Source organism: Marmota monax, unplaced genomic scaffold, assembly GCF_021218885.2.
Source record: "Marmota monax isolate L192 unplaced genomic scaffold, Marmota_monax_Labrador192_F-V1.1 WCK01_AAM20220418_F8-fsc00070, whole genome shotgun sequence".
Classification (NCBI taxonomy): Eukaryota; Metazoa; Chordata; class Mammalia; order Rodentia; family Sciuridae; genus Marmota; species Marmota monax.
In genome coordinates, this window is record NW_026692116.1 from 2,180,297 (window position 1) to 2,201,840 (window position 21,544).

The following is a 21,544-nucleotide window of genomic DNA, read 5'->3' on the forward strand; positions in this document are numbered from 1 at the left end:
CCTACACCTGAGGCTCTTTTCTCTCTGAATATCTTCCTTCCTGAAAATACCAGATCTTGGCCTTACGGTTCACTCTATCTTTCACTAAAGAACATCCTGAGTTTTATTTCTGTAACTGCCCTTTCGGCCTTTCCAGGCCTCGGGGAAGGCGCCCAAAGCTCTCGCGCAGGCGCCGAGCGCGGATTCCGCAGCGCCGAGGGCGTTGTAGTGCGCATGAGCAACTCCAAGCAGGGAGGCGGGAAGTGTTGCGCAGGCGCGTTTGGCCGAGCGCTGGGTGGGGATTCTAGAAGCCGGCGACCGGGGCATATTGGGAGCTACAGAAGTTGTACTCCCTTAAACCGTGAGTTTCCGACGGTTTGTTCCGCGGTTCGGGATTGTGAGGGGTTAGGAGCGAATTCTGGGTCTTGACTTCGGTTCTGTCGCAGTACAGCGCTTCTCTTCTCCCCGACTTCAGATCCCTACGACCTGGGGCGGCAAAGTGACGCGCTTGCGCACAGAGCATCCGGTTTGGTCTCGGGTTTGAGCGTGGAAGGTCCTTTCCCGCGGCGCTCGCGGCCGGCGCTTTAGAATGCCCATTCATTCCCCTTCTCTTCCTCTGCTTGGCGCTCGCGGCCAGTATTGCATTAATTCTCCATCAATTTGCGTGGGACGTTGGACGAGCCTCCTGGGGCTTCTTTTCAGTAGCAAGTCGTTTCCTGCTTCATTCCTTTTCCTCGGGACGAACCGTCCTCCTCTTCGCCCCCCTCACTCACACTCCCCGCAGGCTTGTGCCCAGGCTCGTTTCCTCAGCTTTCCCAAACCCCTTTCCAGCGCTGCCAGCTGCTGCTGAGGCTGCCTCATCTGGGAAATTCTCCCTACGGCCCCCTGCCGGTGTTTCTGGAAGGTGAAAGTAAAGCAAATGGGATTTCCGTAGAAATGGTCACAGTTTCCCTTACTTTGGGGATTTGAACATATGGTGCGCTTTTAAGTGTTTGCCCCTTTGAGGACAGCAGCGTTGTTTAGTGCTTGGTTCACTGAGTGATTTAAACTTACCTTCTCCAGCATTCTAATTTTCACAGCTGCTTTGCTCTCCCTAAGGACATGACCCGTTTGCTGACATTTTGCATCCCAGTTGTTTTGTGATGGAGGCATCTTTGGGGATTCATATGGATGAGCCAGTGGCTTTTTCTCCCCTGCGTGACCGGTTTCAGGCAGAAGACTCTTCAAAAAAATATGAGCAGAATTTTAAACTTCCAGGTATGTGTTTGGTTTAGCATTATGTTTAGGATCATGTTTAGGATCTAAACAGTTATAAAGATGCACAGGCATCTGTATTTCTTATATCTTTTTAAAAAATAACATTGACTCCTAAAGTGAGCTGTATGTTTATATAGGATCATTTTACAAACAAGAGTAGGAAGATCTTGATTCAGGATTAGATTGCATTTTAAGAGTATTGTAGTCCAGCCTGATCATTTTATAGATGAAGTAGCTAAGGTCTAAATATTAGTGACTAAGAAAACATAAGTGTGTTGGAGTCCAAACTAGAATTTCTCATCTGGACCAGCTATTATTTCCCCTTGCCATACTGCCTTACACTTATTTTAGAAATTTACACTGAAGAGATCTTCACTTAACTATTCAAAAGCAGGGGTGCAGGCCTGTAATCCCAGCAGCTCCGGGGGCTGAGACATGAGGATCATGAGTTCAAAGCCAGCCTCAGCAAAAGCGAGTCACTAAGCAACTCAGTGAAACCCTGTCTCTAAATAAAATACAAAATAGGGGTAGGATGTGGCTCAGTGGTAGAGTGCCCCTGTGGTCAATCCCTGGTACCCCCTCCCCCAATTCAAAAGCAGAATTCCTTGACCAAAATGAATGAAATATTTCTAATGCTCACTTAGGTATGATAATGAGGTATGATAATACAATGAGGTATGATAATGACACCATACCTCATTGTACTTCATGCTATGTTTGACCACAACCCAGACCTTAGGTTAAGAAGCTGGAAGTATATTCTCATTGTCCCTATTTTTGGTATTTCAGTTTCCTACACTTAAGAGTTGACTTCGTCGCTCAAATTTATCTTCTTTTTAATATGTATAGCATTGCCTTTTTCCATTGCTATTTCTACCATATTAATTCATTTCCTTATGCTTTGTTTTTGAATTACAGTGAATTTTCTTATCTAAACATTTCTGTTTCGTTCTCCCGGCAAGTGCCGCTTTGATCCAGTTTCATGGATGCTGTCCCTTTTCCCTTCCATTTTTCTTGCTATTACCTATTTTTCATAGTTAAGCATTCCCTCATTAGTTATTGAACATATAATACAATTACATAGTTATTGTATTATCCTTGTATTTAGTACTTTTTGTTTTACCTCCATAGTTTGGCTTCTGATAAGTTGTGCATTAAGTAGCATGTATGAATGAATGAATCTGATTTGGTTCTAGCATTATGTTTAGGATCATGCTACTTCTCTAGTATTCTGAAAATCTGCTGGGGAATAAAGAATGGGTTGAATTTTATTCCCAATTTCAGAAGTTTTATAGCTTTTACATAACCTAACATTGGAGAACATTTTAAATAGTGCCTGTGATAATTTATAAAACATTCTGAAACTTTAGCCTTATAGTTCTTTTTTATGACTCTGAATAAAAACTAAGCTTATATCAAAAATATAACTTCAATAAAGAGTAAGCTAAAGAAGTCCAGGCACATAACCGTCTCTTGATCTAATTAGGAAAGTGATACTGGATCATGACATAGTTATGTGCCTGGACCTCATCAGCTTTTATGCCTTATTGAAGTTGTTTTTTATACAGTAGTGGGGCTTTTAATATGTCTTGTATTCCCAGAACCAGAAAGGTTCTAAATATAATGAATGATAGAAAATACTTGAATGAAAGATTTAATGCAGTGATATAAAGTAAATTACTTGGTGTAATGGATGAATAGCAAAGCCCTTTTTTTGGGATATTTGTCAGTTTCTCATAACTTTTTTAATATATATTTTTTAGTTTTAGGTGGATACAATATCTTTATTTTATTTTTATATGGTGCTGAGGATCGAACCCAGTACCTCACACGTGCTGGGCAGCACTCTACCACTTGAGCCATGACCCCAGCCCCAGATTCTTATAACTTTTTCTGATAAAAATTCTACATGCTTATTGAAAAGAATTTATGAACTATAGAAAGCCAAAATAAGAAAATATTATCCCACTACTCAAATATTGCCAATGATTATTGTACTCCTTTAGTCTTAGAGGTATATTTGTAAAAATCCAAAATGGGATCATAATGCACTTATTTCTAATCTCTCCTTTTTTTTTTTCCTCAGTTGAGGTGTTGGAGATTGACCCCAAGGCCTTATGAATGCTAGGCTAGTACTCTACCAATGAACTACATCCCCAACTCCCCTTGTCTCCATTTTTTGCTTAATGTGTGTCTTAAATATTTCTTATGTACTTAAATATTCTACAACTTGGTTTAAATTCCATTGTATGATATTAATTGGCTTTTATTATTGAATTTTTAGATTGTTTTTCAATTAAGAAAAATGCTGCACTGCTTGAAGTACTTGGAATAGTATTGGATCAAATGTTTGTTCTTTCAGTGTTTCAGCAAGTATTTTAAAGTATCTACTGTATGCCAAGTTTAGTAAGTGAGAAAGATCTGCTCAGTGAAACAATAAAATAAACTTTTCATATACTGAATAACTCTATGCTGTTAAATTATGCTTGCTTTCTGTATATTTTATGGATGCCCATACCTCATGCTCTAAAATGGGTTATAGATAACATCTTGGTTTGCCTGAAACAGATCTAGTTTATGCCTTTTTTCACAAAGTAATTATTATTGATATCCCCTTTCACTCTGAAGAGTTTCAATTTGGGCAGAATGATAAATGATCCCCCTATTTGTAGCATAGAGCCCCAGAATAATGATGTACATTACTAAAGTGTTAGTTTTACTCCATGGTAAGACATTGAAAGTATTATTTGGTGGAATACTTATTAAGTATCTAATAGGTGCAAACACTTTTTTGGATGGTAGGGATAAATCTGTGTATAAAACAGAAATTAATGCCCTCAATATAATGGAAAGAGATAAAAGAAATACTGTGTTCAAAAGTGATTAGTACTGCAAAGTAATATAGAAGGGAAAATATGATAGAAAGAACTGGGTGAGGAGATTGATTTTAAGAGTAGATGATCAGAGAAGACTTTGGCAAGGAACATTTGAGCTTAGACTTGAAGGAAGGTGATGGGAGTGAGCTATGTACCTGTTTGGGGAAGAGCATTCCAGGCTGGGGAAATGGCAAGTACAAAGGCTCTGAGATGGAAGTTTGCCCGCCATTCAGGAATAGCAAGGAGATCACTGTGGCTAAAAGAAGAAAGATGATGGGAATGAAATCAAAGAAAAATGTAAAGAGAGTAGTTTTTGGCTTTTATATGGAAGAAGATTTGAAACTATTAGTCTTAAGTTTTCAAAATAGCAGCCTAGGCCCTCGTGTAAATATGGGCATTTATTTATTTTTATTTTTTTGTCTTTTTTAGGAACTTCCCTAGTCCTCAAAGTCTATTCATTTGTTTCTGTCTGGTAGTATTTTCCAGCTTTTGACATGAATGTGCTTTTCTGCTTGTTTACACTCATCTTCCACTTCAGAATTTGAGGATATTACTTTCACTTTAGTTGTCAGAAGTTTTTAGTGTTGTTTAAAAATGTCAGAGTTGTTCTGTAGTGACAGGAATCCTTAATATAAACATTCTGAGTTTTGTGAAGATGGGTATGTACATAATAAGTAAGTAGTGGCATGGAAGTATATTATTCACATGACTTATATGTTACAGCATTTTCTTATTAACATCTCTTTTCTTTCCTATGATTTTTTAATAGTTAACTAGTATCTCTACTACTGTTTGCCAGCTCTTGCTTATACAAAGAAGAGTTCCAAAGTAGGGAACTTGTAGAAAAACTATAGATTATTATAATTGGAGGGTAAAAAGTTCATCTGATCCAGCCCCTTTATTTTATAGGTTAAGAAATTAAGAACTAGTATAGTTTGCGACGGGTTGAATCCAGATGTTTACATTCCAGCCGTCCTGTATATCAGCACTATCCAATAGAACATTCTGTGATAGTGGAAATGTTTCGTTACTGCCACATGTGGTGAGGCAACTGAAGAAAATAATTTTTAATTGTATGTACTTTTAATAAACTTAGTCTTACTGTCCACTAGCTTCATGTGACTATCATCCTACTATAAAGCTTTCAGTAATAGTAATCACAGAACAAAGTATGAATGCATTGAATACTTGAATATGTTAACAAAATGACTACAAAACACTACAAAACAAGTACTTGAATATGTTTAGTATACAACTGCATAGTTTTAAAATATTTCTTCATATCTAAACACTGTGCTGCCAGTTATACTATGATACAATGTTCTATCACCTAGAAAATTTTTTGTTTTATACTTACTAAAATAATTCTTTTAGACATAAATAGACAAATAATTGTATATCTGGGTAATTATATAAAAAGGAAAATATTTCAGTTCTCCTAAATTTTTGTATTTAAACTCATATCCCATTTTCCTCTTAGTACTGTTTTGTGTACATTAATGGTAACAATTTTTCTCTGAAGAACCACTAAAAATAAGAAACCATCAGGAGGCTGAGGCAGGAGGATTGCAAGTGCAAAGCCAGCCTTAACAACCTAGTGAGACCCTGTCTCCAAAAGGGATGAGGGGTGCTGGGAATGTGGCTTAGTAGTTTAACCCCTGGGTTCATTCCCCAGTATCTAATAATAATATTAATCATGGTTCATTGGCTGTTAAGAAGAGCCCAATATGTCGATCTGGCCTATATTTGATTGCTTCATTTTTACTTCTCCCTACATTGATTTGATTCTTAAGGGTTAAATAAATACTCTGATTTTCTTCAAATCACTGTAAGTTTTGATGCTGTCTGGCAACTGTAAGATGCATCCCAATTCCAAACTTGCTAAAATTGTGTCTTAAAAATCAAAAGAAATGTAATAGTTGAACATATCATTTTAATACCCATGCAAGTCCTTTTCCTTTGACCCTGTGGAATTTGAAGTTGGTTGGAATGACACTTTTTGGGAAAGAGTATAATTTACTACAGCAACTGTGACTGCTAGAAAGCCATATAGATTTTTTCCCCAGGCCTTGTTTTTTGGCTTACAGAGTAAAGTAGGGTGGTGTGACTCTTAAACTTTTGCTTTTTGTCCCCCTACAGTTGTCTCTGGATGCCCATAATGATAGTAATTATTCGTTTATTCAGCATATGTTCCTTGCTGTGTTCTAACCAGGAGGTGAGGTGAATTATAATAACAGGGAACCTATAGTGATGTGGCTTTTGTGGAAGGAGGCAGGCAGAAAATGAATAAACAAACAGGTTAATTTCATTGTGGGTAAATAAATAAACAGGGTAATAGGAGAAGTGCTAATTTAAATAAGTGTCACAGGGGACTGTGACAATTGAACTAACCTGGGAAGTTTGAAGAACCTTTTTTTTTTCTTGAAGTACTGGAATTTAATCCAGTACCTTGGGCTTGCTTAGCTGAGCTATATATTCCAGACTGTCAGACCAGCACATTTAAAACAGGAGCCAGTAAAAGCAAAACCTACTTAAAGAAATAAAGGGAATCATCATTATCATTTAATATTTACTGTGTGCTAGGCAGTGCGTAAAAAGGTTCATCTATGTGTGTGTGTCTAAATTTTATTGAATCCTCATAGTATCTAAGTGGCTTGTATACTGTTACCCCTTTTCTGTAGATGGAGAAACTAGGGCTGGGGATGTACCTAAGTGGTGAAACACGTCACTAGCATGTGCCAGGCCTTGGGTTCTATCCTTAGTGCTCCCCAAATAAATAAGAAGACAGGAAAGTAAGGTTCACAGAGAGAAACTATGCTCAAGGAAAGTCATACTGGGTGGTATACAGTGGAGCCCAAATTTTAACTTAGGGCCTCCATTTCTATACTGTTATATGTAACTTATGTTATATTGCCTCTTGTATTGAGAGCCATAAAGGTTCTCTAGTCCACTTATGATATAGATGGGAAGGTGAGGGTAATTTAAATAAATTCTTACTATTTATTTAAATGGGCTAACATAGTAGAAAAAACACTGGACTAGATCTTCTTAGCCTCTTATTTGGTCTCCAGCTTTTCCATGTTCTCCTCCCCTTAAAGTTCAAACTACTTGTTATTTTTTCTGCTTAAAAATTTTCCATGACTTTCACTTGCATTCTCTGCTTTTCCCTTCCTCAGTTACTTTGTGTTTCATTATCTCCTGTCTCTCCCAGGACCACAATCCTGAATGCCTTTTTCCTTTTCAGTGTCTTTGTATACATAGTTCTTTCTTCCAAAAATGTCTTCTTCCACTTTTGCTACTTGGTGAATGCTTTAGAACACAACTTAACTATCATCTGAAGGCTTCCTGGTACCTTATGAAGGATTTATCCCCCTTAAGCCACCCAGGTCCCTTCTACCTACTCTCTGGCGTTTGTCATTGTATGAAAAATAATAATGTCTTTTTCCTATGCTAGACTAAGCTCTGTAGGGGACCGTGAATGTCAGTTTCTTCATTTAAAAATAAATTTCATTGCTGAGCACTTTTAAAAACAGTGTATAGATTATAGTAGTATCTCTGTGAAATTGGGCAAATGATTTAACTTTCCTGAATAGGGTTTTTATTCTGAAAATCAGGATATTAATTTTTGTTCTCCCCAAATCACAATGCTATTATGAAGATCTAAAAAGATAGTACATGTGAGTGTTTTGAATATATCTTAATCTGTTACATTATGTGGAATATTATTGTGATAACTTAAAAGTATCTCATGTTTAGCTTAGATTTTTGCAATAAAATCTGAAGACACTTGTGTAGTTCTTTTTTGTATCCAGTAGTTTATCAGATTTTGTATTATTGCTGCCACTTATATTAACCACATGTTTTCATAGAGAGCTTATATTTATATTAAAATGAGGATAACTAATGGTATTTGGAACCATTTTTTAAAATATTCTAGAATACTTTAAAATATTTTAAAATGATTTTTAACTAAATATTTAATACATAATACTTTTCCAGGAATAGACTATTTCAATAATATCTTACACCATTTTTCTGCATGGTTTTATAACAAACTTTTTTTTTTAAGAGAAGATGAAGGTGGAAAAAACCCAGCATATTATTAAGCTGCTATCCTGTATTATATCAACAGGTTAATATCACACACTGTCAATTTTTGTTTTCCATTATTCTGTTTTCCCAAACAGTGAAATTTGTTTATTAAATGGTTAAAGGCCTGTGAATATGTTTTCTACACTGGGTGGAATTCTGTAGCTTGCTAGTTTGCCAAGGAATTATCATCTCTTCCAAATATTTCATACAGTAAAGTGTATTGTTAATTTGTATGGATGATAACAAAATGAAACAATGCTGAGATTGATTGATTAAAAAAAATAAAGCTTTTCTGAGCCCTTTAAAATTTTATCTTTGGGGAAAGAAATAGTTTTCAAGAACATTGCATTGTGTTCATGTTTTGCCATCTAGTGATCACAGCATAAATTGTTTATTCTTTTTTTATGTTTGTTTATTTATTTTTTATTTAGTTGTCTGTGTTTCTTTTTTAAGAGATAGGGTCTCACTATATGCCCAGGCTCCCTGGTTTCAAACTCCTAAGCTTAAGTGATCCTCCTGCCTCAGCCTCCCAAGTAGGTGGGAGTACAGATGCACACCACAGTGACTTAAAAACAGAATACTACAGGGACACAGCCATATCAATGTTTATAGCAGCACAATTCACAATAGCTAAACTCTGGAACCAACCTCGATGCCCTTCAGTAGATGAATGGATAAATAAAATGTGGCATATATACACAATGGAATATTACTTAGCATTAAAAGAGAATAAAATCATGGCATTTGAAGGTAAATGGATGGAGTTGGAGAATATAATGCTAAGTGAAATTAGCCAATCCCAAAAACCAAAAGCAGAAGTTTTTTGTTTTTTTTTAAATGAGGATGCTGACTCATAATGGAGATGAGGGAGGAGGAGGGGGAGGGAGGGGTTAAAGGTGTAGGAATGATGGTGGAATGAGTTAGACATTATTACCCTAAGTACATGTATGAAGACAAGTATGGTGTGAAAATACTTTGTGTATAATCAGTGACTTGAAAAATTGTGCTCTATATGTGTAATGTGAAATGAGTTGTATTATGCCATCATGTGTAACAAATTAGAATAAATAATTTAATTAAAAAAAAGAAAAAAGAAACCAATAAAAAATTAGCTTCTTCATTTAAAAGACAAATATGCAATAGCAATGTAGTTATTAGTGTGTAGTTCCAATGTAGTAGAAAGTTGATATTTATAATCTGAGACTATCTTTTTGTCCATTAGCTAAAATAGGTGTATGTGGGTGGTAGCAGTTTGATGGAGTTTTCAATATTCTTACAATTTTAAGATTCATTAAAACATTTGTGATTAATTACATTTTATTTTATTTTTTAAGTTGAGAAACTGTAAAAGAGCTCTTGTTAATTGTATTATTTATACTTCTCTTTTCCTTGGTAGGTGTTAAAAAAGATATTGAGAAGCTGTATGAAGCTGTACCACAGCTTAGTAATGTATTTAAAATAAAGGACAAAATTGGAGAAGGTAATTTAGGGATATATTTTATTACCTTTACAAGTTTTTCCTCCTTCTGTTTTCTTTGCATAATCTAAGTTTTCATTATTATTTGTTGAAAATACCCTATTTTTAAACTATTAAGACCATGATAATATTATTATAGTAACAGCTTTTCTCTTTCTTTTTTCCTTCCTGTAAAGTGTGAAAACATAAATATTTACAGTAAAATGAACAGTCCTGTTTTAATATATTATGCCATTCAAAGTTTCTTCATCTATAAATAGTATCATTTCATTAACATTTTAAAAAGTGAGATATTTAAAACTTAATAAATTATTTTACAGGCACATTCAGCTCTGTTTATTTGGCCACAGCACAGTTACAAGTAGGACCTGAAGAGAAAATTGCTCTAAAACACTTAATTCCAACAAGTCATCCTGTAAGAATTGCAGCTGAACTGCAGTGTTTAACAGTGGCTGGGTAGGCAATTTTAAGATACTTTCATTGATTGGGCTGTATATAATTTATAATATTTTAAAGTATATGCTTATTGGGAATTAGAGATTATGCATGAACTGAATGTATTTTTCATTCACTTGTTTGCAGTTTGCAAATACTTTGTCTCTAACCTTACAATGATTGGTTAAATTTATATTCTTTTAGAGTGGATTTCTTGAGCCCCAGCTTGACTTCCTGTTCTTGTACCACTTTTTTGTAACCTTCCTACCAAATCATAAACCTTGAGTTCCATGGTCTAGATTGTTTTTTAGTATGAAGAACTAATTTTTCTTATCTTTACAACTATAGATATATATAAGATAACTATAATTATGTGGGTTAGTCTCTGTGTCCTCTGTTCTGTACCATTGGTACAGAATAACTTATCTCATTATTTAGAACAACAGAATCATTTTCCATGTCTTTTCCTTGGTTTCTCTTCTGCTAGTTCATTTCTTTTCTTTTTTAATTTTGTTAATTTTTAACAGTTTATTTTTTAAAAATTTAAATAATTTTTTATTTGTTGTATATGACAACAGAATGCATTACAATTCATATTACACATATAGAGCACAATTTTTCATATCTCTGGTTGTATACAGAGTAGAGTCACATCCTTTGTGTCTTTATACATGTACTTAGAGTAATGAAAACCATCACATTCCACCATCTTTCCTACTCCTGTGCCCCTTCCCTTGCCCTCCCTCCCCTTTTCCCCTTTGCCCTATCTAGAGTTCACTTAATCCTTCCATCCCCCTGCCTCCTGCAGCATATTATGAATCAGCATCCTTAAATCAGAGAAATCATTCAGCATTTGGTTTTTTGGGATTGGCTAATTTCACTTATCATTATACTCTCCAGCTCCATCCATTTACCTGCAAACACCATGATTTTATTCTATTTTAATGCTGAATAATCCACTGTATATATATATCACATTTTCTTTATCCATTCATCTACTGAAGGGCATCTGGGTTGGATCCACAATTTAGCTATTGTGAATTGTGCTGCTATAAACATTGATGTGGGCTGTGTTCCTGTTTTTAAGTCCTTTGGGTATAGACTGAGGAGTGGGATAGCTGGGTCAAATGGTGTTTCCATTCCCAGTTTTCCAAGGATTCTCCATACTGCTTTCCATACTGGCTGCACAATTTGTAGTCCCACCAGCAATATATGAGTGTGCCTTTTTTCCCACATCCTTGCCAACACTTACTGATGTTTGTATTCTTAATAGCTGCCATTCTGGGAGTGAGATGAAATCTTAGAGTAGTTTTGATTTGCATTTCTCTAATTGCTCATGGTATTGGCACCAAAATAGACTTGTAGACCAGTGGTACAGAATAGAGGACTCAGAGACTAACCCATATGATTACACTTTGAAAAAGGCACCAAGAATGTACATTGGAGAAAAGATAGTTTCTTCAACAAATGGTGCTGGGAAAACTGGAAATCCATATGCAACAAAATGAAATTAAACCCCCATCTCTCACCACACATAAAACTCAAAATGGATTAAGGACCTAGAAATTAAACCAGAGACACTGCGTCTGTTAGAAGAAAAAGTAGGCCCAAATCTCCATCATGTCGGATTAGGCCCCATCCTCCTTAATAAGACTCCTATAGCATAAGAATTAATATCAAGAATCAATAAATGAGATGGATTCAAACTAAAAAGATTCTCAGCAAAAGAAACTATCAGTGAAGTGAATAGAAAACCTAATAATTGGGAACAAATTCTTACCACACACACGTCATATAGAGCACTAATCTCTAGAATATATAAAGAACTCAAAAATCTTAACACCAAAAAAAACCCAAATAACCCAATCAATAAATGGGCCAAGGAACTGAACAAATGCTTCTCAGAAGAAGAAATACAATCAATCAACAAATATATGAAAAAATGCTAGTTCATTTCTGTCATCATGTAGACATGATGTAGTTAGAATGTTATGCCTCTGATTGTGGTCCTTCTTCCAGCTGCTCCTTAATTTCTTTGTTCCCTCAAAAATAGTCTACACATACTGTTTTTACTTTTACAATTTCCCTTCACTACACCCCTAGTGTGTTTCTCCCTTTTAGTTGAACTGAAACTACTTTAGTAACAGTCAACCATGACTACAAATATCATTTAATGTGATTGACTTTTTTTTGGACACAAGATAATTGTGGACATTTATGGGGTACAGTATGATAATTTGAAACATATATTTAATGTGTAATGATCAAATAAGGATAATTAGCATTTCTGTCTCCTTATTTATCATTTTATGTGTTGGGAACTTTGGAACTCATTTCTTCTGGTTCTTTATAAAATGTATAATACATTACTGTAAACTTTAGTCAACTTACTGTGCTGTGGAACACTAGAACGTATTCCTCCTAACTGTAATTTGATACTTATTATCCATACTCCTTCTATTCCCCATGCCCTTAACCTTCCTATCCTATAGTAATTTCTTTTCTACTTCCTATTTCTGTGAGATTAACTTTATTAGCTTCCACTTATGTGTGAAATCGTGTGGTATTTGTCTTTCTGTGCTTAATTTATTTCACTTAATATCCTCAATATCCTCCAGTGCCTGCAAAGGACAGAATGTCAGTTTTTATGGCTAAGTAATATTCCATTGTGTGTGTGTGTGTGTGTGTGTGTGTGTGTATGTATATATATATATTGCATTTCTTCATTTATTTGTTGATGGACACCATGGCTGATTCCATAGCTTGGTTATTGCGAATAGTGCTGCAATAAGTACAAGAGTAAAGTATTTCTTTCATATAAAGATTTTATTTCCTTTGGATATATACCCATAGTAGGATTGCTAAATTGTATGGTGGTTCTATTGTTAGTTTTTTGAGGAACCTTCAGCCTCTTTTCCATAATGACTGTCCTAATTTAACATTCTCACCAGCAGTATGTAAGAGTTGCTCCTTTTCTCATAACAACCAGCACTTGTTATTTTTTTCTTTGGGATTACAGCCATTCTAATGGAAGTGGTGTCTTGTGGTTTGATTTGCATTTCCCTCATGGTGGATAGTGTTGAGCATGTTTGCATATATTGTTGGCCATTTGTATATTTTATTTTGAGAAATGTCTATGCAGATCATTTTCCTGATTTTTAATCATAGTATTTAGGTATTTTGCTGTTGGATTTTTTTTCAGTTTGTTATATATTGTGAATACTAATTCCTTGCTGGGTGAATAGTTTTCATGTATTTTATCCCATTCTGTAGGTTGTCTCTTTACTCTGTAAATTCTTTCTGTTGCTGAGCAGAAATTTCTTAATTTGATGTAATCCCATTTGTCAATGTTTGCTTTTGGGGTCTTGTTCAAAGGGAGGAGGGGAATAAAACCTCATAGCCTGATATTATACTGATGTTTTGAAGAGTTTCTTCTGTGTTTTCCTCTGGTAATTTTTCAGTTGTAGTTCTTACACTTAGGTGTTTGATCTATTTTGAGTCTATTTTTTGTATATGGTGAGAGATAGAGGCCCATTTTCATTTTCTGTACATGGATATTCAATTTCCTCAGTGCCATTTATTGAAAAGATTTTCATTTCTCCAGTGTATGTTTTTGGTGCCTGTGTTGAAGATCACCTGTTGATGTGTGGATTTATTTTTGGGTTCTCTGTTCTGTTCCATTAGTCTGTGTATTACTTGTTATGCCAGTACCACTCTGTTTTGGTTACATGTTTTGAGATGGGGTGTCATGATTCTTCTAGCTTTGTTCTTTTTGCTTAAGATTCTTTGGCTATTTGGGATCTCTTGGTTTCATAAGAAGTTTGGAATTGTGTTTCCAGTATGCCATTGGTATTCTTTTGAATATATATATATTTTTTTAGTTGTAGTTGGACACAATACCTCTATTTTATTTATTTATTTTTATATGGTGCTGAGGATTGAACCCAGGGCCTTGCATGTACAAGGCAAGTGCTCTACTGCTAAGCTACAACCCCAGACCAACCGTTGGTATCTTGATGAGGATTGCATTGAATCTGTAGGTTACTTGAGATAGTATGGATGTTTTAATAATAATAGTAATTCTTCCATGGCTATCTTTCCTTGTTTTTGTATCCTCTTCAGTTTCTTTCACTAGTGTTTTATAATTTGCATTGTAGATATTAACAGTTGATTTGAACCTTCATCTTTTGACTTTTGTACTGCCACATCTCCTTGTTTTGTTTTGTTTTTTCAGTATCCTTTCCAGCTTTTCCTCTTCCTCTTTGACTTAACACCTAAATACTGGAATTCCTCAATACTTGATCCTGGATTTTCTTTTTTTATACTCTTCTTAGATAGTATCCTGCAATTCCACATGGCTTATAGTAATGATTCTCAAAAGTATATATCTAGACTCAGGCCTTTTTTCTTAACTACAGATACACACATCTGCCTATTAGGTGGCTGATAAATCTCATATTTTATATGCCCAAAACTAAATTTTAATTCACCTTCCCCAGCCAGAAAACCCCCTACCATAATAAATATTCTCAGCTACCCATCTCTGCAAATGGTACCACCCATCTACTGTTACTCAAGCCAGAAACATGGAGATTATCCTCAGTTTCTTCATTTCTTTCCTAAAACACGTCCATCTTGGTCATTTTGCTTTCAAGATGTATTTTTTGTACTTACTCATTTCTGTCTTTGCTGCCACTACCTCTGTCCAGACTTAGACTACTAATATAGCTGGCTTCTCCTACCCTATTGATCCCATCCTTACACAGCATTCAGAGTGATGTTTAAAGTATTGTCACATACCTTTTGGTTTCTTTTGAAGACCTTACGATTATCTGTCATTGTTTCTTACCTTGTTTATTTGTATATCCACTAAATAGTAAACTCCGTGAAGACAGAAAATGTGTTAATTTTATTCACAATTGCATACCTAATGTTTAACATAGTGTCTAGCAAATAACATTACCCACTCGATATTTACTGAATGAACCTCTTTCCTTGTTTTACTCTTCTGTTTATTATAGAAGATGAGATAGCCTCTCCAAGGCATAATTGTGTGTATTTTAGTCCCCTCCCTAGATGTGATCATTTCTTTTTCTATACTTTATCTCCCTCTACCACTTTTTCTTTCTCTGAACTTCAGCAAGTACATGCTAAAAATGTCTTCATCTGATCTTGCAATGCAGTTAGGCAAATTGTCTTGGTGCTCCACTTCTAGTGATACGGCATAGAATCCTGTTTTCTTTCCATATCTCCAGTTTTGCTTTTTCCTTTCCACCTAAATTACTCTCATAATTAATTCCTCATTATTAAACTAAAAGCCTTCCCTCAATCCTTATTCTCTTTGACTTCCAAGCTGATTATCTCTTTGTTCAAAACCCCTCATTTTGTTTCGTCTTCCTCATTTTCCTTATCAACTTACAGGTTTTATTCCAAGACTCAGTTTTCTTTTATGTAAATTTTCACAGAATTAGATAACACTTCTATAGGTACATTCACTGACTTCTCCCTTGACTTTCCACTTAAATATTTAATCTTTGTATCTAGAAATCTCTATCAAAATGATGAAGTCCTGGTTTTAGATGCTTTCTTGTGTGATTTTCCTGCTTGTTTTGTTGCTATGCACATTGTTTTACTCAGGTCCAAAACCATGGAAATCAGCTTTACCTCATTTTCTTTACCTTTTATGAAGCAATATAGTATAGTGATTAAGAGCATAAATCCAGAGCAAACTGCTTGATTCAAAGTGTGGCTCTAATCAGTGACTTTGGAGAAGTTCCATAATCTCTCCGTACTCTAGTTACCTCATCAGGAAAAACAAAAAAGGTGTATTGAGGGGAATAATAGCACTTTCCTTAGATTGAGTTTACTGATAGGTGTGAAGTCCTTAGAGCTTGCCATATAGTGAATGTTCAGTGAATGTTCCCTATAGTTACTTTTAAAATCTGATTACTGTTATCATCTTACCTGCTACTCATCTTGTTCATCTTTTCCTTCTCATTCTGCCAATTCGGTTGAAATTAGAATTATCTCACCCTTGAATTATTATTGAGCACCAGCCTCATAACTGTTATTATTTTTGTTTTATAAGAAAATTTTTTTTTATATAAGTCAGTTAAATGTTTATATTATTTTATATCATGATTTTAAGCCAGTTTCCTGGCAGTGTGTATGCATTGTTAAAATTACATTTTTTAAAAAAGAGGAATAAGACTGAGGATGTAATTCAGTGGTAGAGTCCTTGCCTAACATGCACAAACCCCTGGGTTCAATGCCCAGCACCACCAAAAAAATAAAGAAGCATAAAGTTCCAATTCATTTTAACCTTTCCTTTAAAGTCTGTTTTGCGCTTTTTTTCACTAGGGGGCAAGACAATGTCATGGGAGTTAAATACTGCTTTAGGAAAAACGATCATGTGGTTATTGCTATGCCGTATCTGGAGCATGAGTCCTTTTTGGTAGGTTTTTAATATTTCTTGAATTTTTACTAGCTAAATGTTTAATTGAAAATAATTTTATGATCTCATTTATAACTTATTTTAGGACATTTTGAATTCTCTTTCATTTCAAGAAGTACGGGAATATATGTTTAATCTGTTCAAAGCTTTGAAACGCATTCATCAGTTTGGTATTGTTCACCGTGATGTCAAACCCAGCAATTTTTTATATAATAGGCGTTTGAAAAAGTAAGTATGAAGAATTTTCAGAAAATATTTCTGCTTAAGTGAATTTGTGTTATGGAGTCATTCTCTTAGAACATACTGCAACAGCTAAGTGCAAATTATTTCTGTATAAAATTTTTATTGATTGAGGAAAAGAGATGCAATGAAGAAAATAAAATTATATTCTTAAAGCAATGCCCATCATTAGATATACCAACAGAAACAGCACTTAACTAAGACAGACATAGAATTTTAGTGCTTTTTGCCCTTGCACATGTCTGTCATCTTTTGGCTTCATTTTTCTGTGCTACTAAATGAGAGAATTGGATGGCATGATAGCCAATTTCCTGGTTCAACACCAAAGTTCTGTTTCCATATATATTTTGATTATATACAGAGGCATTATAAGCTGAAAATAACTGTATCATGTTAAATATAGTAAGGAGATGAAAACTATAATTCTTTCTTGGGCTTTTATGTCCTTGACATTGCTCTTTGATTTCCTTAACTTTCTAATTAAATTATCTGCTATGATGCCATCTCTTCCACTGTCAAAGTGTTTCAGTATATTATGCATTCCTCTTCTGTTCTTATCAACATATGCCATGGGAAAAAAAGAGAGAAAAATGATTAAAGAATTGAGGGATATCATTCCTTAATTTTTAATCTTAATTAGCTGTTACATCTTTACTTTGTCTGGAAATATTTTTTTTTCTTTTTTTCAGGAATATTGTAAATTCTTAATTGTTCCTAAAAAGAACTAGTTTCTATGTGAGTGTGGTTTGAGTATTACAGTGTTACTCAACTTTAATTGTTAAATAAAAGTAAAAGTGCTTAATTTTGTTTCTTAGGTATGCCTTAGTAGACTTTGGTTTGGCTCAAGGAACCCATGATACAAAAATAGAACTTCTCAAATTTGTCCAGTCTGAAACTCAGCAGGAAAGTTGTTCACAAAACAAATCTCATGTAATCACTTCAAACAAGATTTCATTGAGTGGCTCAGCACCTAAGGAACTGGATCAGCAATCCACTGCAAAAACTTCTGTCAAAAGACCCTACATAAATGCACAAATTCAGTTGAAACAAGGAAAAGATGGAAAGGTTCTACCTTTTTATATATTTTTTAAGTACTAGCACTATTTTGGAAATGTACTCCTTTATCCAACAGGGGGAGATATAATACTAGTACCTGCGGTTAAAAAGAAAGCTTTTTTTTTTTTTCTTTTAACATTGGTTATGTGTATTCAGTTGGTTAGATTTTTATTAAGGTCTGTGCTGAATCATTTTATTTACTATTTTGACACTGAAATTTTTTACTTAGTTGATTTATAATATCTTTATCATTATATATTACAAATTAAATTATAAGATAAAATGGAAAATAATAGATTTTCTTTGCATGTTATAAAGTTCAGTATAATCATCCTTTTTAAAAGAAAGCATTAGTTAGAGGAAAAAAATTCTGAAGTGTCTATCTCCATTTTAGCTGCACAGCAAAATGTGACATGCAGGTGGTTTTTGAGATTTTTAGTTATATGTATTTGTGGGCTATGATAACATTGTATGGGTCTGAAGAGTTTTGTCTAGACTATTTTCTCCTTTCACAGAGTGTTTTGATGCCTGAGAATGTCTTGGATGCAGCTGTTTTTATTTCATGTCACTTAACTCTTTCAAAATTATGGCAGAGTACAGCTGGCAGAAAGTGTTACAGATATAATCCTTATTTTCCTTGTTTTTGTTGGTATTGTAGGAGGGATCTGTAGGCCTTTCTGTCCAGCGCTCTGTTTTTGGAGAAAGAAATTTCAATATACACAGTTCCATTTCACATGAGAGCCCTGCAGTGAAAGTAAGTAATGTAGCTTAATAGTGCAATGGTCAGTCAGTCATACACTGAGGAAAATTTAGGTAATGACTAGATTAGTGTTTATTACGTAAAGTTTGGCTTTGGCAGAAGTTTTTACTGCTTTGAGCATTCAGTCAAAATTTTATTTTCTCTCATTTTTTTTTTCTGAACATTTCTGGTAGAATTTTTCATCATTTTTTGCTTCTTGTTCTTTCCCTATAAAAATATTTGGAACATTGAGACTTTTTCTGTCATCATTGCTAGAATGTGACTTCCAAATGCCTAACAGAGTTCTAACACATAGTTGATAGTGTAAAGAAGGTTATAAAGGTAACAAAATTGTTTTCAGTGTTAGATGATTTTAAATTGATTTATGATAGCTAGATAGCTTGAGCAACAAATTAAAATTCTGATTTTAGCCACGGTAAATGTGCAGTTTACAGTTCTGAAATGGAGTTAGACACTAGAACATAACTGTTATATTTGTGTAATATATTGGGAGAAATTCTAATAAAGTCAAATATTTACCAAATTAATTAGTAAACTTAAGTTTATTCAACAGAAAAAGACCTTAAACTTTTATTTATAGTCCAACAGAATTCAGCCATTTTTGAAAGTTCTTATTAGGCTGGAACTGGAGTTATAGCTCAGTGGTAAGGTGCTTGCCTCATTTGTGCAAGGCCCTGTGTTTGATCCCTAGCACCACAAAAATAATTGTGCTTTTGCTGTTGCTTTCTGCCATACTAGCTTATGAAGGCATCATGTTAAATGTCATGAAAATAGAAAATACGACTTTTCTTTTGTAGCTTGTAAAGCAATCAAAGACTATGGATGTAATATCAAGAAAGTTACCAACAAAAAAGAAGCCAGTTTCTACAAAAGTTATGAATAGTGGTGTAATAAAGAAAACTGCCAGTTCTTACCCAGCTAACCTGACCTGTGACTGCTATGCAACAGATAAAGTTTGCAGTATTTGCCTTTCAAGGTAATGCGTTGTGATGCCACTATAAAATCACCAGCATGCTGTCAGACAAGATTAGAAATTGCATTAATTTTGGTGGGCAATTGATTTACTGAGTGAAAGGAATAACACAGATCTATGAACTACACAGGCATTGATGTAGAACAATACCTTGAAGAGCAAATGATAACTATTGTCACATATTATTCATTTAACATGCATATGCTCTTTGAGAAACACATTTGCTCTTTTATTGCAAATATGGGGAGATAGAGAGTAACTTTTTTAGAAATTTAATTTGCACATTTTGCTTGCTAATGTCATCTTTTCTGTTTTCTCTGTTTCTTTCTGCCTGTGTGGTATAATTGGGTACAAATAATAGAGCTCCTTTCTTACACCTGCAGCTCTTTGCTTCATAAATTTCTCCCTTTCCTTTAAGACTTGACTTTTGTAGAGCATATCCTGATTAACTCAAGTATATAGTTGAGTAAGTATGTTGATAATTAATCATCCCCAAACAAATGAATTTTCATACAAATTCCTTTTGTGATCTATTTTTCTATTATGGCTTATATCAACTACCATCTTTTCATGCTTGGAAATTACCTTAAGATCCTTCTGGAATAAGGCGAGAGAACTCAGGAAGAGTGGGGGTGACCAGTAGAGGCAAAATAAGGATGCTCATCACACTAGGTTATCATTTGCTTTTAATAAATATGTCAGTATCAAGGCAAAATTCACTGTGAACTAACAAATTGACAACTACTATTCTTTGTACTTAAATAGCGTAATGTAACTAGAGAAATTTTATTTCTTCATCTTAAGGCGTCAGCAGGTTGCCCCAAGGGCAGGTACACCAGGATTCAGAGCACCAGAGGTATTGACAAAGTGCCCTAATCAAACTACAGGTATGTTGTACTGGAAATACAGGTATGTTCAAATGAATTGTTTAGATATATTTTATGATCTTTCTGTATGGCTAATATTGAACTCTCCTGCTTTAATTAAATTATTAAGTAGTTCTAGCAATGAGACATTCCCATTTTTGAGATAATGCCATTCGTCTGAAAGTTTCTCATCCTAATGTTGCTTTAAAAAAAGAAAACATACAGTGTATTTTGTCACTCTTGGGGGGGAAATTGTGTTGAATTTTTTGCCAACTTTAGATTTGCAGCATTTCATCTGCTTACTTAATACCTCAAAAGTTTTCTGTGGTGCAGGTAAAATTGTGTTTGATTGAAATTATTTTTTGTTATTATGGAAACAATAATAATAGCTGTTAAAATTTTTTTTAAAGGAATAAAGAAAATCTAAAGTTGGCATGTAAAAGTAGAAGGGGGACTGACTACTGGGGAGGGAGAGGGTGACTAGGGGGATGGGGGAAAGAGTGTAATAGAGTGGATACAATCAAAGTACCTTATACACATATTTGAAATTGTTACTGTGAAACCCATTATTTGGTGCAGTTAATAAATGCTAATAATTATAATTTTTTTAAAAAATGTTGTTATGGAGCTAGAGACCAGGAAACATTTTGTTGAATGAATAGATGAACCCTGTTATTCACTTGGATTATAGGCTTTGAAATAATGCATTCATTCATTGTATGTCTGTTCTGTGCTTGCTAATGATGCAAAAATGAATGAGACCGCTCACCCTCTGGTTAGTACACATTCTCAAATAATTATAAAATAATGTGTTGAGCATGATGATAAAACCTATTCAAAGTATTTCAGAGGTATTTATTTTAACTCAAAGGGATTATGAAAGGAAGTTAATGGAAGAGATGACCTCTGAGATAAGACTCTGAATTGGGGTAGAGGATTAGTGTTGAGGTGTGAACTGAGGAACTGAAACAGCATAGTCTAGCCATAAAGGAAACTATTAAAGTTTAGTATTGCTAGAATATAAGATACAAGATGAGAAATGGTTAGAAATAAACCTATAAAGAGGTATACAAGGTCAG

At 34.4% G+C, this 21,544-nt stretch overlaps 1 protein-coding gene across 3 annotated transcripts in view; it reads left to right on the forward strand.

The window, feature by feature from the left end:
- The first annotated feature begins 221 nt into the window (after positions 1–221).
- Positions 222–21,544, forward strand: part of Cdc7 (cell division cycle 7) — a 28,447-nt gene continuing 7,124 nt past the window's right edge. Inside the window, exons 1-10 of one of the 3 annotated variants that reach the window (XM_046461632.2) lie at positions 222–340; positions 1,078–1,236; positions 9,601–9,684; positions 10,002–10,137; positions 16,477–16,570; positions 16,656–16,798; positions 17,626–17,875; positions 18,525–18,620; positions 19,424–19,602; positions 20,404–20,486. In XM_046461632.2, the coding sequence (XP_046317588.1) occupies positions 1,122–1,236; positions 9,601–9,684; positions 10,002–10,137; positions 16,477–16,570; positions 16,656–16,798; positions 17,626–17,875; positions 18,525–18,620; positions 19,424–19,602; positions 20,404–20,486 (1,180 nt within the window). In that variant the 5' untranslated portion in view covers positions 222–340; positions 1,078–1,121. Of the gene's footprint in view, positions 341–1,058; positions 1,237–5,021; positions 5,186–9,600; positions 9,685–10,001; positions 10,138–16,476; positions 16,571–16,655; positions 16,799–17,625; positions 17,876–18,524; positions 18,621–19,423; positions 19,603–20,403; positions 20,487–21,544 lie in introns of those variants that run through there. The other 2 variants (XM_046461637.2, XM_046461622.2) reach the window with 2 other exon arrangements.